Genomic DNA, 17,325 nt, shown 5'->3' with positions numbered 1-17,325 from the left:
GTTTTCTGGGATTCTCACATACAAAAGGTCTCTAACTTCCTTTACAGTAAAAACGTATCTTAACTCCCTGTGAAACCCTTGTGATCCAGAGCCCTTCCTAATCACCTGCAATCCTACCCAGGGCACCCTGGGAAATAAATGCCCAGTGATCTCCTTCAGTTAGTTCCTTGGCAATCCTTGAGATGTAACTCTAGAATCCAGCAAGTGTCCATGCAGACACTGAAGTGAATTCCCTTGGGAAGTCCACACGCACGTGGGGTTATTGCATATTCCATGTTGTGCCTCTCTCACACGGCTGTGTGTGTGTAATAACTGGTGCTGAGAAAGCTCTTCTAGGGAAGCTTTAGAATGGGAGGGAAAACAAGTCTGGAAAATTTTGATCCCAAGAACAACCGATGTGGCTTGTGTTCTGTGTGTGAGTCACCGTTAGGCGATGCTACCGGACTTACCACTCTGTGGAGGCCAAGGGAGGAGACTGCTAGCTCAGTGAGTTACACTCAGCTAGGCAGGTTACAGGCTGAGTTGTTTACAGGGATGGCGGCAGGAACTGTTTTCCTCTCCTGCACACGAGGAAGGGACTTAGCCATGATCACAGAGCTAAGTGAGAGGGCCAGGATTCTGATACAAACCTTCTGACCTCCTGGCCTTGCACTTTATCTTGTCTTTACATTTTATTTTCCCAAAGCTAGTCACTTGGAGAGTAGTGTAAGTGTGTGCTTTAGCTCTAATTAGACGGTGAAACCTTTGAGTGGGGAGTATACCTCGGTGACCTTACCTTTTCAGCTCAGGTTGCTGAAAAGCTTCCACACTCTATCTTCCAGAACAACTAATTTGTGAGCATCATGGCTGACAAAAGCAGTGTTAACATTAGCTAAGTGCCGTGTTCTTTTTGAGATTTCTTCTGATCCTTCACCTTACAATGTTACAATTCAAGTTAATTTTCTTTGATTCCAAATGAGTACAAAGGAAACTATTTTTTTCTTAATCACTCTTGTCTTTCTGGGTGATCTCACTGACTATGACATTACACGTTCAGCATGCTCATGTCTGTGGAAAGCTCTCACAAACAGTAACTGCTTTTATTCCTTGCAGTAATCCCGAAAACTAAGCTTTTCAGAGAACACAGATGTATGGAGAGTTATCGCCGGCTCAGCTGGCAGGCCTGCTACTTGGGAAACTAAGGAATGTGACTGCAAATTGAAGGCCAGCTGAGATACCCTAATAATATCTTTTGTCAAAACAAAAAAGAACTAGGGGGACAGCTGAGCTACAGAGCCCTTACCTATCGTGTGTTCAATCCCCAGTGCCCTTCCCCCCGTGTTTTAGTTGTTTTGCGCATTGCTCTGGCAAGGGCAAGTTAAAGACAAGAAGAGTTTATGTGACATCAGTGAGAGTGTATCATGGTCTGGAAGTCACAGCGGCAGGAGCATGAGACGGCTCCTAGACAGAGAGCAAATTGATGCTGCTGTTGTTCCTTTCTCTTTTTGCCACAGTCCGGGTGGCAATGCCACTTTCAGGTGAGTCTTAAACCCTCTTCAGTTTCTGGAAACCCCACATCGACTCACCCAGAGGTGTGTGTCCATGGTGTTTCTACATCCAGTCAAGTTAACAATAAAGATTAAACCATCATGCAAACAAAACAGATTTACAGAGGAGTCTTAGGGTTTTCACTGCTGTGAACAGATGCTATAAAAAACAACATTTAACTGGAGCTGGCTTACAGGTTCAGAGGTTCAGTCCATTATCATCAAGGCAGGAGCATGGCAGCGTCCAGGCAGGCATCGTGCAGCAGGAGCTGAGAGTTCTACCTCTTGTTTCAAAGGCTGCTAGGAGAAGACTGGCTTCTAGGCAGCTAGGAGGAGGGTCTTAAAGCCCACACCCACGATGACACACCTACTCCACCAAGATTACACCCCTTTATAGTGCCACCCCCTGGGACACGCATATTCAAACCAACACAAGGGGAGGCTTGGCATTTGGAAAAGGAAAGGATAAGGGTAGTACTCTGCAGAATACCAAGACAGACGGGTGTGTCCAGTAGTAAATATGGGTGGAGACCACAGAGAGGGAGACCCCTTAGCTCTTGGTTCTTAAAACATTTTATGTACTCTGTTGAGACCTGAACATGGAGACACATCAAGGACACACGGTCACATTGAGTCTAAACCGTCCCCTTTTAACAAGAACTTTATCTAAGGAGCAGATAAGCACTGCACCACTGCCCTCATTCCCCAGCCTTGTAGTAGGAATTGCTGCTGAGGTAAGGCAAGGCCACCTAGCGGCCGTCCAGGACTGAAACTCTTCACTGGGTAAATGGCACAGATCCGGAGCTGGCCATCACCCGTCTACCTCTCTCAGTCAGCATAATCCACAGGTTCTATTGATTTTACCCTCTGTCGTTTATCCTCCACTCCAGTTTGATTGATATTGGTTTCTTCAAAGTTTCTTGACTTTCCTAGGCAATGTTAAGATTCTTCCATTGTTGGGCTGGAGAGATGGCTCAGCGGTTAAGAGCACCGACTGCTCTTCCAGAGGTTCTGAGTTCAACTCCCATTATCATCAAGGCAGGAGCATGGCAGTAACCACATGGTGGGTCACAACCACCTGATGCCCTCTTCTGGTGTGTCTGAGGAGAGCAATAGTATACTCACATATATGAAATAAATTATTAAAAAAAAAATTCTTCCATTGTCTTTCTGTCACATTTTATGCATAGTCTCATTGCCAGACTTTGCATATTTATTAACATTTGACTGGAATAAACTATTTAGTCCCCTCTTCACCCTCAATGATGAGAGAAAAGTTACTCTTCAGAAACTAATCCTGGGCTGAAGTTGTAGTTCAATGATACAGTCTGTGCTTTTCAAGTATAAGGCCCTGGATTCCATTGCTAAAACTACTGACCCCTTAGCATCTGGCTCTTATAATGAACAAATTAACCACCAAATATTCTATCTTTAGCATCTACCATATAGTAAGGCCCCACGAGGGACAAAAGAAGATTACTTCAGGTCTGTTGGATGTGACAGGCCCCATGCCAGGTCCACTGCACTCTCTATTAAGCAAGCATAGACAGGATGAGAAAGTGTCTGTGTTGGAGGAGCTCAGTTAACAAAGAGCTTCATAAAGAGTAAAGACCCAGGGACTAAATAGTGGCGCTCACACCTTGGCAGTCACTAACAGCATCTAGTTGGACTTAAGGCCTGAGCAACAGGAGAGAATAGTGCCTGGTCCTGGGAATCTGCAAGTGAGGGAGTAGTGAGGTCGTGGGTCTCAAGGAGAAGCTACCTTACTAAACTCATTACGTTACTAACCTCATTCCTATCTGCATTCTGAATACTTACGTATATACCCATGGCTCCCAACCGTCACCAAAGAAGCTTATCTTTGCAATAGTCAGAGACCATTATAGAGAGCACACTGGTCAAAATGCAAAATCCCTGATCTGGGCTGCCCAGCCACAGTGGATATATTTACAACACAACTTCTGCATCTAAGGCTCAGGAAACACTGCAAAACAAGAGAAGGAAGGGTTGTAAGAACCAGAGATTTAGAGGTCTGCTGTGAGAACGTGTCTCATAGAAAGGGTAGGGAAGCTGCCCTTATGATACCTCAACCATGTGGTGGTCTAAACAAGACCTGAACAATGACAATACCAACAGACGTGCAGACGTAGAGGGTGGGAGTGTCATTAGGCCCCGCCCCTAGACAAAGAACTATAGGCAGCTAAGGGATACAGAGTGGGAGAAAGAGTCTTCCCTCAGGAATAAGGCCCCTAATGAATTATACTAAGTGGTCATCCTGGAAATCCTGTACATGCAAGTAACACTGAAAGGATTCAGCTAGTTGTGTGTGTGTGTGTGTGTGTGTGTGTGTGTGTGTGTGTGTGTGTGTGTGTAACAATAACAGGGAAGAGGTCAAGAATTTTTAGAGAGTGTAGGGGAGGACTAGAGAGGTTGGAGAAGGGGGGATGGAAGAAAATCATGTAATTACATTTCAATTTTTTTTGGTTTTTTTTTGTTTTGTTTTGTTTTTTAAAGATTTATTTATTCATTATATATAAGTACACTGTAGCTGTCTTCAGATACACCAGAAGGGGGCATCAGATCTCTTTACAGATGGTTGTGAGCCACCATGTGGTTGCTGGGAATTGAACTCATGACCTCTGGAAGAGCAGTCGGGTGCTCTTAACCGCTGAGCCATCTCTCCAGCCCAACATTTCAATTTTTAAAAGTTTAACCACAGAGAATACTGGGCTGCAGAGCTGTCTCAGTGGCTGAGTGTGTATTGCTCCTGCAGATCTGGGTTTGGCTCCTGTCACCCACTTCGGGTGGCTGACATTCACCTGGGACTCTGGCGCCAGGGGAATGCTACACCTCTGGTCTGAATAAACATCAGCAATAGTTCATATTCACACACGACATAAAGCATAAAGACACGCACACAGTATACAGACACAGGCAAAACACCCATATACATAAAAGTAAGAAAGAACTCTCTTAGAGCTTGAGACATGTCATCAGACACTGGAAGGACAATCACCAAGGACAAGATGTGAACCAGAAAATTATGGCTTGTTAAGTATTAGAACTTGCATAAGACAAGGAAGCCCAAACTCACTCACACCACGCAGCCAACAGCAGTCAAAACTCCAGTTTGATTGTTGCAATGGATTCTGTCCGGCCAAGAACCAAACAAAAATGGTGGTGTCGTCTTTAATCCCATCGCCAGGGAGGCAGAGGTAGGCGGATCTCTTTGAGTTCCAGACCAGCCTGGACTACACAAAACGGTTCTAGGGTAGCCAATTTACAAAGTAAGACCCTGTCTCAAAGATAAACAAACAAATAAACACGTATTTCATGAGAATCTTCCTGCATTTGAAAATGTTGGCGAATGAAAAACAGAGCATGGGCGCAAAGGAGAACAAAGCCTGAGGACTGCCCTAATGACGTTCGGTTTTGGCAGTCTTACTTCTGGCTTGAAGAAACTGATTTTAGGATAGTAAAGAACTTAGCCAAGTTAACAGAATAGCGGATACTAGAATTCTGTACTTTGGGATTTTATTAACATTCCTTCTTTCTCAAAGAAAGGAAGGCCGCAAGTAAGCGCGTACTGCAATCTTCAGCAACCAGGGAAGCCGAGGATAAACTCTGCGCACCTTCAATCCCAGCTCTCGGGATGCAGATGCAGTAGAAGTTCCGTGAGTTCGAAGATAGCATGGTCCTAAACATTGAGGGTCCTAAAGCTCTTATCTTGAGAGAGAATCTCCGCCCCTCTCCGCCTCCTAAAGGAAAAGCCCGATTCGTAACAACATCAACGACAAAAACGTGACAGACAAGGAGAGAGCAGCGAACCAGCACAGCCCGCGGCTCCCACGGGGGCCAAGGCGGAGCTAAATTGGTGGAGGGCGACGGATTACGGCCTCCGTAGGCGATGCTTCACGACTCCTGCCGTAAAGGTCGCATGCGGCGCATGCGCATCTCCTCTCCCTTCCGGTATCCCGACGCGGTCTTGGTTGTGGTGGCTCATCGTTCGGCTGGTCCGTCGTCGTCATGGTGAAGCTGAGCAAGGAAGCCAAACAGAGGCTGCAGCAGCTCTTCAAGGGCGGCCAGTTTGCCATCCGCTGGGGCTTTATTCCTCTCGTGATTTACCTGGGTCAGTGGTTGAAGATCTTGGGAGGAGCCGCAGGGCAGGGGTTGGTGGGTCTGAATCTCTCTTCTGGTCTTCCGGGGCAGGGAAAATAAACCCAGCCACCATGTGGTCCACGTTTTCCTAAGGCTGTCTGGACGGGCTCAAGAATCGATCTTCGAGTTCTTTTTAGCTATTTGGGTAGTGTTTAACCAATCATACAGCCCCTTATATTTCCGTACTTATATCTGTAAAATAAAAGCAAGACCTTTCAAGATTGATTTTAGGAGTCTATGATCCCTAGAGAAAGATTAATTCCCTATTCCCCTATTTGGCTTTTAGGGCGTTTCCTCGCCTGTAGGTTAACCTAAATGGAAAGACGCTAATCAGGTTAAAACACCACTACCTTAACTCATGATTATGACCGCAGTTGGATGCTTAAGCTTTTCTTGTATAATGAAGGATTTCGGTGATTTTTTTTTTCTCCCAGAAGTTACCGACTCCATTTTGCAGAGAAAGAAACCGAGCCATAAAGTCGTACTTTCCTTGCCCAAGTGTCCAGGCGTATATTTTCACCTAGGGCTACACGCTAGACCTTATCCTGTTCCTGGTTGAGTAGTTTTAAAATTTTTAATCTTAATTGCCTTATTCAGCCCCTAAGATAAAAGGGAAATAGCAGAGGATTTTAGCTCCCGGTCTCAGAGCTTGAAAATGGAATTTGACATTTCACATGTTAAAGCAGGGCCTTCACAAGGGGCCACTGCTGGTTTGTTTTAGATGACTTGCATTATATGAGATAAAATACATTTATTTGTAGGCTTGGCGTAGCCTTTAGCTAGGCTGGACATTTCTCCAGGCTGCTGTTGTACCTGTGAGACGTGTATGAGCTGTAATAACCAGGATATTTTGATAGGACCTAAATATTTTTCTTGGTATTCCTAAGTATTACTGTTGTCGAGACAGTGCCTCATGAAGCTCAAGCTACCCTTGAGCTCCTCATTCTCTTTCCTCTACCTTTCAAGTGCTTTAATCACAGACCTGCACTGTCACATCCAGCTCTTTCCTCTTCTATTTTGAAAGAAAAAAGAAAACTCAGATTGCGACATTATATAGGTGTCAGATAAATAATTGTTTACTTGTTTTGAGACAGGGTCTTTCTGTGTAGCTCTGGCTGTCCTGAGTTCACCAGGTAGACCACACTGGCCTTGTGCCTCTGCCACCTGAGTGCTGGGATTAAAGGCATGTGCCACCACCCACTGCTTTACTTTCGTAGGCTATGTTGTCCATACAATTCTTTGCAGCACCCCTCCATTTTCATAGCCTGCCTGTAGGTGAGGCTGACCGAGCCTGCAATTCTGCCTGTCTCTGGTGCAGTTGGAATTGCAGGTACACTAGGCTCTTTTGAGATACACTGCCATTCCTACCGCCTTCACACAGCCTAGGCTGGCTTGGCTGTAATCCAAGCTCCTCTTGGCCTTCAACTTCTGGCTAACGGGTTGCAATTGTGTACAGCTATGTCTAGAACGTCTTGATTGAGATTCTGTTTAGCTCAAAGCTTTAGCTTCTTGTCAGACTCTTCGGTCTGAGGACTGGGGGACGCACATTGGTTCTCTCCTAGGGCTTGTCATTGTAGTGATTTTTTTTTTTTTCTTTTCTTTTTTTCGGAGCTGGGGACAGAACCCAGGGCCTTGCGCTCGCCAGGCAAGTGCTCTACCGCTGAGCTAAATCCCCAACCCCTGTAGTGATTTTTACTCTAGCATCCAAGTCAGACCATTTAAGATTGATGCTGATAGGGTTGCCCTTCCAGCACTTCTTTGTATATATTCCTGACCCAGATGCTTATCTTCAACCAGTGTCAGAGACCAGCCATTGTTGCTTGAAAGTAGGATAAAATTCAGATCCCTTACCTTTGTTGTGTGTGACTTTTTTCTTATCAAACTTGGGATTCCAAGTGCTGCTTACCACACTCACTCAGCCCCTCACAGTTCTTAACATTCTTAATTTTAATCATTTATTCAGGAAATTAGTGTATATATCGTTAACTGAGTTTAAATTGTATAAATAGTAAAGGGTTTTTCATACTTAAAATTAGGGTATATTGATCTAAAAGATGGATGAATGATATTAAATTATTTTTCCTCCTTTTCTGTCTGGGCCTTTATTTATGAAGAGAGCAGTTTTTGGATGATACAGTAAGATATACCCAATTATACTTTCTCTTTAAGCTTTCCATAGTTTTCCACTGTGGTTTGGGACTTAGTCTTGGGCAGTGACTGAATGAAAGTAGGCCATGCTAACATGATCTGCTTACTGCACGGTGGAAACAACTGTCCTTTCTGCCGAAAGGTCACGGGTGCTGCTCCGCATTTGGTGAAAGCTAGAACCTTCAGCGGCACAGGCCAGCTGAGGCGTCCCAGATTGGATTGTGGACATTTTGTCTGCTGGACTTGTAATTGTTTCCATTTTCTTCCTTCAGGATTCACAAGGGGTGCAGATCCTGGAATGCCTGAACCATCAGTTTTAAGGTAATGCTTTTGAATATCAACATCTGAAGTCAGATGCACATATGTTAATTGGTATTGAATCACTGGGAAATGGAAGACCCATAACATCACCAGTCATTGTGGCCTTGGGTTGTTGGAAGAAATACTATAGTTTAGTCTAAACTGGTATTAATTACTGTGTAGCTGCTGTACTTTCTTTCTCCCATCTGAAAACTTTATTTACTATGTTATAATCATAATGATACACATTTTAAAAAGAAAAGAACTAATTCATCTCCTTATCCCATGAGAGGGTAAACTTGTGTATCAAATTCTAACAAAGATACATAGAATTTTTATCTTTTCACCTAAATTAGAATTGATATCCCTATATTTTTATTTGTCAGTTACTTGGGGGTTTCAGTATTTTTTCATAACAATGTAACATTTAAAGCTTTACAGATAACTGTTATTATTTGTGTTAGTATTTTGCTTACATGTGTGTCTATGCTTCCTGTGTGCGCCTGGTGACTGTGGAGGCCAGAAGAGGGTGTCAGATCCTCTGGAACTGAAATTACAGACAGTCGTGAACTTATGTGTGGGTGGGTGCTGGGAATTGAACCGTGGTCCTCTGGAAGAGCAGCCAGCGCTCTTAACTGCTGAGTCATCTCTTCAGCTCCCTAAGCATTTTACTGCATATAGCTTTCATTGTTTGCATTCTTTATGATGAGTTCTTAGATAAGTAAGTCCAAGTATATGAATACATATAAGCTGTTCAAAACATTCATGCACATGGTGTGTGTGTGTGTGTGTGTGTGTGTTAATCAATCACTGTTCCGTTAGTGTGACGAGTCAGTCGGTTTGTAAAGAGGAAAGGTTTATTCTGACTCACAGTCTATGCGAAGGTTGCTCGGCCCTGAGCCTTTGATCCTGGCAGCACAGTCTGTAACGGTAGTAGGACTGAGGGGGTGCTCACCTGATAGAGAAGGGGAAGCTGGGAGACGATGGGCTAGTCTCGGTATCCCACTCAGGGACATGCCTCCATGATCTAATTTCCCATGAGACTTCTTCTCTTAAAGGTTCTATGTACTTCCAGTATTTTATAAGCTGGCAGTAGATCTTTAATATTTGAGCTTTTGAGCACATTCAGCTTTTAACACATAGTAACTTGTGAAAACTGTATATGTACATGTGTGCAAATGCTGTAAATATTACGATAAAAGCAGAGTCTGACCAGGTGGGTGTGGTCCTGAAGGACTGGTGTTCCAGTTGCTATGATGACCACGGACACTGCAGTGATGCTGTGGGTTTTCAGCTGTGTTTTAGGCATATGCAGAAAATACAGATTGGCTATTCATTGCCAGAAGTACTTATACTAGAAGTACTTCAAATTTCAATTTCAATTTTTCTTTTTTCAGAGTGCTGGGGGAGTGAACCCAAAGCCTTGTGAATGTCAGGCAAGCATTCTGCTAAGAGCCACACCCCCAGCAAACCCTCTGTTCACATTGGACATTGGCAGTTTGCAGTAATAGTGCTCAGAGTCACCTATGCCAGCTTAGGTGTTTTGTATATTTTGTCTGTAGTGTCACTTCAGTCCCTCCAGAGCAGGACATGTAGTTGATAAGTGGTAGATGTCCAAAGCCTCGATAGTCTTGCCCAGTGTGCGGTAGTTTCTCCTGTAGGAATCAGTCCCTCAGATGTGGACTTCACTTTTTTGTTCCCTCATTTTATTCTTTCCTTTGGTCTGTCATGACACAGATTTTTTTCTTGTGTGGTTTTATTTTTGGAGGGGGACAGGGAGAGGTGAGGTAGGGTCTTGTGTGTCCTAAGCTGGCCTTGAATTCACTCTGTAGACCAAGCTGGCATTGAACTCAGCCACCTGAGAGCTCAGATTGCAGGTTGCACCTCATGGAACAGGTTATAAAGTTGCCTTTAGAGCTCCCCATTAGTTCCTTTTTTTAAGCCATTGTTCCTTGAACTATGAATGTCCTTTTCTGTGAAACCGGAGTGAGATACTTTGTCTGCTCTCGATTGGCTTGGTGACTGCAAGCAGTTATCTCTTCAGAGAAAAACTCACTTCAGACACAGCACCACAGTCACTGCCGTATCCATCTGCGAATATAATTTGGATATAACACCTCCTAAATTAGGCTGGCATGAGAATTAAATAACAATATTTTATATAAATATTAACAGCATTTGTCAGGTAACTTGATCAATGAACTTTTTTTTGTTGTTTGAATTTTGGTTTTTGGAGATAGGGTCTCTCTTTATGTATAGCCCTGGCCATCCTGAAGTTCACTACATAGACCAAGCTGGCCTTGAACCCAGAGATCTCTGCCTGCCTATGCCTCAAGCACTGGACCTAAAGGCTTGCACCACCACTACCTGGCTAGGCTTTGAACTCTTGATCCTCCTGCCTCTGCCTTCTGAGCGCTGACCTATAGGCTTAATTCATCACACCCAGCTAAGCCTTAGGTAAGATGAGTAGTATTATCTGTTCTCTGTGTTAGACCAAGGAAGATTGTCTTTTCTTTATTCTGGGCGTTTAATCCATTGAGAAAAAGATCTTAGCTGAAGAGTTTCTTTCATATCTTAGCTATATGTAAATACTTGGACTCAGTGCAAGACAGTTTGATTCGTGATGATGAATGCATGTTGTGTTTGCTAAGCATAGAAAGGCCTAGATGGCCTTTAAGGGTAAACTACAGAACCTCATTGTCACGAAGTCACATTTTTAATCAGTAAGATTTAGACATGAAACATGTCTCTTTTCTTTCTTGGATCCTGGTGCCCCTCCCTTTAACAAATGCTGTGGGAATCTGTCCCCCTTCGTGAGGTAGCAGAAGTGGAAGTAGTGGCTGGTTGCCCCAGGGATGTGGGTGAGTCAAGGTGGCCCTTAGTGAGAGCCACTCTTCCTCCATTATGTAGCCATTTCCCTGCCAGATTTGTGGAGGTTAGAAGCAGGAGTGGTGACCGAATGGTGGGCTTTCCACAGTCTCACGCAGTACTCAGTAAGGGTGGTGCTGTGTTACGCATGCGCTGTGGAGTAGTAGACCAGTTTACTCCAGTGCCCTGGCCCTTTAAGTTAATGAAAACCATTGCTTATCTTTTGATTGACTTCATCTTGTACATCAACTGAAATTTTTTTTCAAGGTAACCACATTCAAAAGTAAAAGAACTATATTTCTGTATATTTGATTTTGTTTTGTTATCTTTAATTTGTCTGATACTGATTCTTGTCCTCTAGTGAGTGAGTTTAATAGAGAAATAACCATGAGTGTGTTAGACCCGGCTCTTCAGCTGTGTTTAGAAAGGTTTTGTTTCCATGTTAACTTATTTCCTCTTCATAAATGTTTTAGCCTACTTTGGGGATAAAGGACTGTTCGGTCATCTGGATCTGGACGCAGTGCAACATGGAAGGTGTGTGCTCCGGCTGGATGAGGAAGGAGACGTCGTTTCAACACATCTGTGGCAGAGTGGAGTCTGTACTGACTTATGATAGACTATCAAGATAAATATTTTTAACAATGTTATATTTTGTCTTTCATACTTTTTAAAACTTGTGTGTGTGTGTCTGTGTGTGTGTCAGTGTGTGTGTGTGTGTCAGTGTGTCTGTGTGTGTGTGTGTCTGTGTGTCTGTGTGTATTGAACTGTACCAGTATGGAAGTCAGGACAGTCTACGGCAGAAGCTTGTTCCCTCCTTCTACCATGTGGTCTGGGGATGTAACTTGGTAGCAAATGTTTTAACCCAGGGAAGCTATCTGTCAGGTCTGCCTGGAGCTTCCCTCTTACTTTATTTTTAAAGGACTTATTTTCTATTATTTTACTCTCCCCTTCATCTCCGTGCGTGCGTGCGTGTGTGTGTGTGTGTGTGTGTGTGTGTGTGTGTGTGTGTTACCTACAAAGGCCAGAAGAGGGCATCAGAGCCCCGGGACTGAGTCAGACAGTTGTGAGCTGCTTAAGTGAGAGCTGGGAACCACACTTGAGTCCTCCACAAGATCATCTTTAACGCCCTCCTCTTTTTCTAGCCCAACTTTTTGGTGAAGATATGTAGGATTGTCATACAAGTGAAGGCAGGTAAAGATAGAATGAGGCCTGTCATTGGATGAGAGGGAAGGATGGGCGGGAGAAAAGTTTGAGGGAAGAGGAGGAGCCTGGAATGAAGGAGACTAAAAGAGAAGCCATGAAGAGAACATGGAGGCTGACGTTAAGATTCACTCTGCACCTTTACAGGTTGTTATGAATGTTCTTAAGGGATGGATGCGTAGAGGGCTTTGTATGTTTAGGTGGGCAATTGTACCTTATCAATTGGATCAGAGGTTATTGTGTTGTGTGTTCTTTCCTGTGGCGATTTGTGTTTGGGAGAGTGTGTGGCAGCAGAGACACTGGGTCACCACGGAGTTGGGATGTGTATTTCTAGCATGGTGAAGCCTGCCTTGGGAACTGGATGGGTAGAGAGATTGTTGCCAGGCTCAGAGAGAAGCCATCGGCAGTGTGATATGGGATGGAGCAGAGCAGGTGAGAGGCTTTGCTGACTGAAATTAAGATATCCACCAGACATCTTGAGGCACTGTGGTGCCAGACCTAGTGGAGGTAAAAGAAAGCCATTTTATATAATTTTACAACAACAAAGATAAGGGCACAGGTTTCAGAGATCACTCAAGGAGCACAGCCCCAGTCTAGAGTTTAGTTCTTTAACCATAGCAGTTGGCTAAACAATAGCTCTCCTAGCCATCTGTATTCCATCATACTCAGTGATGGACGCTCTATCAGTCTGACCGTTGGAGGGAGCCGGAGAGATGGCTCAGCATTTAAAAGGCTGCTCCTCCACGGGCTGCTCCTCCAGAGGACCTGCATTTGGCTTCCAGCACTCACACTGGCTCACAATGGTCTGTAACTCCTGTTTCAGGACCTCCAGTGCCCTCATCTGGCTTCCATGATACATAGACATACATGGCGGCAAAATACACACACACACACACACACACACACACACACACACACACACTAAATAATTAAAAAATAACTGAAAATGCTCTCTGTCTCCTGATAGCCCCAAGTCAGACGTGATAAATAGCCCCTCAGTACCTGTAGTGTAGCTCTGTATGACAGGGAGAGGGCTCAGTGGGTGGTAGTCTGGGGCTGTTTAGCTCCAGGTCTACTCCTTAATAACGATTGCTTGGGGTAAGACCGAATATCACTCTCTTCCACTGGAAAATGGAGAAAATAGTGCAGATCTCATGGGAATGCTGGGAAGATTAAAAGAATAAGAGCTAAGCCAATCTTGGCCAGATGAGCAACCAATCTTCAATTCCAAGGAGTCTGTAATTTAGAAAGGGAGCTGATGTTAACGCAGGACCATCAATCCAATCTTATGGAGGCATTTTCTCAATTGATGTTTGTAGGAATAAATTTTTTGCAGCCTACTTTTAATAAGGGTTCAACCTTTCCTCTAGCCCACCACCCAGCAGAGGTAGTAGAAGAGAGAAGTTATTAGGATATGAGGGAAGTGAACCTGTTTAGCAATAGTTCTTTGGGGTGAGCTCAGTCTTTGGCAGCAAGTTCAGTCCCATAGCAAACACCAAATACAATTCAGCGGCTGCAGTCCAGTCCTCTCTGCAGACACCAGGCACGAACCAGCAGCTGTGGTTCAATCCTGAAGGAACTGCAAGGCTCGCCAAGCAGCCTGAACCAAGGACCCAGAAGTGGCGAGCTGCCACAGGAACTTCATGAGCAGTTCTTGGTTGAGTTTCTCTCTGGAAGCATCACCACAAGTTGAGCTTAACAACACTATGTAAGGCAAACCAATACATGTACGTTGTTATTGAAGAACAGTAAGGCGGAGCAAAGCAAACCAATGCTTGATGCCCGTCTGTGGAGTCATAACATCACTTGACACAATGAACTATCCAGAGAAATGAGAAGTTTCCACTTCAGAGCTTCCTCCCTTTAGATGACTTTAGCTGGTGTCAAGTTGACAGAAAACCGGGCGGCACACCATCTGTGGTTTGTCTGTTTTTAAAGACAAGGTTTTGTATCCTAGGCTGCCCTAGAACCTCGTAGGGATCTAAGCCTGGCCTTACACTCTTGATCCTTCCACCTCCACTTCCCCAGCCCAGTGCTGGCATTGACATAGCTAGCCTTAAATGATAGTCAGAATACCATTTGTAGACCAGTGGAAACTTGAATACTACTCACCTACATACAGATGCCCTGTGAGTACAGTGAATAACTCGAACCTGGACCAGCTGCTGAGTCAGATCCGCTTTACTCGGGGTGACTCAAGGTTTATATAATTTTGGGGAACTGAAGGTAGGAACATTCAGGATGCACAAAGGTTGTTGGTTGAAGCCTAAAGGCACCAAAATGCCTCATTAGCACGAGGAAGCAGTGCTGGAATCTCAATTGCTAGCTGAACTGGTTCTTGTCAGGAGAAAGGAAATCGATCCTGTAATCTAACTTAGGCTTCTTGACACTCCTCAGGTAGAGGCATATGTGGGGCCTTTGAATTTCCCAGACAAGGTCAGAGAAGGAGAAACGAAACCCTGCTAGTGCACCATTATCACCATTATGCACCGAGCCCAGGGCAATCTGGTCAATGGTGGACTTCGACCTTAATTAGCAATTTTCCCAAACAGTACTGTGGTAATATGAAAAACTGTCAACCTGATGAGGACTGAAATCATCCGGGGTGATGGGCCTCTGGACACATCTATGGGGCTATTTGATCAGGTTCATTGCAATGGGAATATCTGCCCACAAGGGGCCATCACTCCCAGAGTTATGGTTGGACCTGTAAGTGGAGAGAGTGAGCTGAGCAGAAGGATTCACCAGTCTTGGCTTCCTGCTGCTGACTCTCCCTGCCATGATGGACTTTAACTTTTAACTGTGAGGCAAAATAAATCCTTCCTTTCTTACGTTGCTTTTGTCAGAGCACTTTAGCATAACAGAAAAATAACTAAGACAGAGATATATACTTTATTAATCAAAATCATCCTGTGATTTTCTTAAAATATGCAGAGAGATACCAAGTGTGGTGGACACACCGTTAGTTCCAGCACTTGGGAGACAGAGTGGATCTCTAAGTTAAAGACCAACTTAGTCTACAGAATTGGTTCCAGGGCTACACAGAGAAACCTTGTCTTGAAGAAAAAAAAAACAAAAAAAACAAACTAAAGTAAGTGTATATGCAGAGAAGGAAGGGCAAATAAATGAGACTATAATAAAATAAGTTTGGTCACTGTCTTAGGGTTAACTGCTGTGAACAGACTCCATGACCAAAGCAACTCTTAGAAAGGACGAACATTTAACTGGGGCTGACTTATTTACATGTTCATAGGTTCATTGGTTCAGTCCATTATCATCAAGACAGGAGCATCCAGGCTAATGTGGGGATGGAGGAGCTGAGAGTTCCACCTCTCGTTCTGAAAGCAGCTAGAATGAGGGTCCTAGAGCCCACACCCGCAATGACACACTTCCTCCAACAAGGCTACACCTCCTACTAGTGCCACTCCTGGACCAAACATATACAAACCACCACAGTCACAATCTTATTGTCGAAGTTGGTGGTGAATCCATTACTCTTTAATTTAGGTTTGCTTATTTATGTGTAAGTTTGACTAAGTATATGGCATACACTGGCTGGTTTTGTGTGTCAACTTGACACAAGTTGACGTTATAACAGAGAAAGGAGCCTCAGTTATGGAAATGCCTCCATGAGACCCAGCTGTAAGGCATTTTCTCAACTAGTGATCAAGGGCGGGGAGCCCATTGTGGGTGGTGCCAACCCTGGGCTGGTAGCCTTGGGTTCTAGAAGAGAGCAAGCTGAGCAAGCCAGGGGCAGCAAGTCAGTAAGCAACATCCCTCCATGGCCTCTGCATCAACTCCTGCTTCTTGTCTTGTCCTGTGTGAGTTCCAGTTCTGACTTCCTTTGATGATGAACAGCAACATGGAAGTGTAAGCTGAATAAACCCTTTCCTCCCCAGCTTGCTTCTTGGTCATGATGTTTGTGCAGGAATAGAAACCCTAAGACAAATTGGTTCCAGGAATGGTGTATTCCTGTGACAACCTGACCATGTTTTGGAAGGACTGTGGAACTTTGAGCTAGAAGAGCCATTGGGATGTTAAGAGCTCTGTGGGATGTTCTATAGGAGCTTGGAAGATAATGATGAGAACAGTGCAGAAGATGGAGGCCTGGCTTGTGAAATTTCAGAGGGAAGATTAAAGACTCTTATCAGGGCTGTTGCTGTTTTGATTGTGACGATTCTGTGGTTTTGGTTAGCTGGGGCTGAAATGATTAACAAGATACCAGAACTACTAAAGCGAAACCTTTGCGTTACTGGGACTATTGATGCTGGTCAGCTGGAGCTAAGAAATTAGTGGTGATTAAGAAAAAGCCAGCATCATTAAGGTGAAGTCTTCTGGGAAGTGTTTTCTGAGAGCTCAAAGAGGCTGTGTTCCAGAGATAGCCAAGGTTGTGCTACGGCTGGACTTGGTAGTGTGCAAGAGTAACCCATGTGGTACTGATTTTGAAGGCAGGAAGGGGTCATGAACAGTAGCTGAGGCTGGGCACTGTGAGAGGCCATGGAAGGCCAGTGGTGAAGGTGTAATTGATGGCCCAGGACTGAAGGGGTCATGCAAAGGAGTTGAGGCTCGGCACCGTGAAGAGAGCCTGTGAGAGGCTGTTGGTGAAGCCTTGTTGCAGAGGAAAACAGCAGCGTTTTGGAGATGCCAATACCATGAGATGATCACCAAGAGCAGAAGCAGCAGTGGAATATAGGCTTCTGGAGCCTAGAAGACAAGCTGTGCGCTACAAAGGGCATAGCTGGAGAAGTGACCTAAGTAAGCCTTGGAGGAGCCCAGAAGATCATGAGTGGATCTCAAACATTGGGCGGTTGGAGTTTGATTTTGATTGTGACTGTGCCCTGATATTTTTCCCTCGTGGAGTAAGAAAGTATTTTAGTGGAGTCCACAGTTAAGAGACTTTGAATTTTAAAGAGACTTGAGGGTTGGGGATTTAGCTCAGTGGTAGAGCGCTTGCCTAGGAAGCGCAAGGCCCTGGGTTGGGTCCCCAGCTCGAAAAAAAAAAAAAAAAAAAAAAAATAAAAATAAATAAAAATATTGGATAAAAGGATTAAACTTTTTTTTTTTTTTTTTTTTTTTATTTATTTTTAAAAGATATTGGATATTTTCAATACACCAGGATTAAACT

The 17,325-nt window shown here is 44.2% G+C and overlaps 1 protein-coding gene across 1 annotated transcript; it reads left to right on the top strand.

Moving 5' to 3' along the window:
• The first annotated feature begins 5,473 nt into the window (after positions 1 to 5,473).
• Positions 5,474 to 11,647, top strand: Tomm7 (translocase of outer mitochondrial membrane 7). Its single transcript, XM_032907107.1, has 3 exons — positions 5,474 to 5,655; positions 8,105 to 8,153; positions 11,474 to 11,647. Exons 1-3 carry the CDS (start codon positions 5,553 to 5,555, stop codon positions 11,487 to 11,489), a joined length of 168 nt encoding a protein of 55 aa, XP_032762998.1. The 5' UTR covers positions 5,474 to 5,552; the 3' UTR covers positions 11,490 to 11,647.
• Positions 11,648 to 17,325: the final 5,678 nt, after the last annotated feature.

The sequence above is a fragment of the Rattus rattus genome, chromosome 6 (assembly GCF_011064425.1).
Source record: "Rattus rattus isolate New Zealand chromosome 6, Rrattus_CSIRO_v1, whole genome shotgun sequence".
Taxonomy (NCBI): domain Eukaryota; kingdom Metazoa; phylum Chordata; class Mammalia; order Rodentia; family Muridae; genus Rattus; species Rattus rattus.
Note: the sequence above shows the minus strand (reverse complement) of the source record. Positions and strands in the feature narration are given on the sequence as shown.

Bases quoted from the DNA above. Each gene is read 5' to 3' on its own strand.
- Tomm7 (XM_032907107.1), top strand. From the start codon at position 5,553: ATGGTGAAGCTGAGCAAGGAAGCCAAACAGAGGCTGCAGCAGCTCTTC. The intron at 5,656-8,104 runs GTCAGTGGTTGA...TTCTTCCTTCAG, and splicing joins TCCTCTCGTGATTTACCTGG to GATTCACAAGGGGTGCAGAT.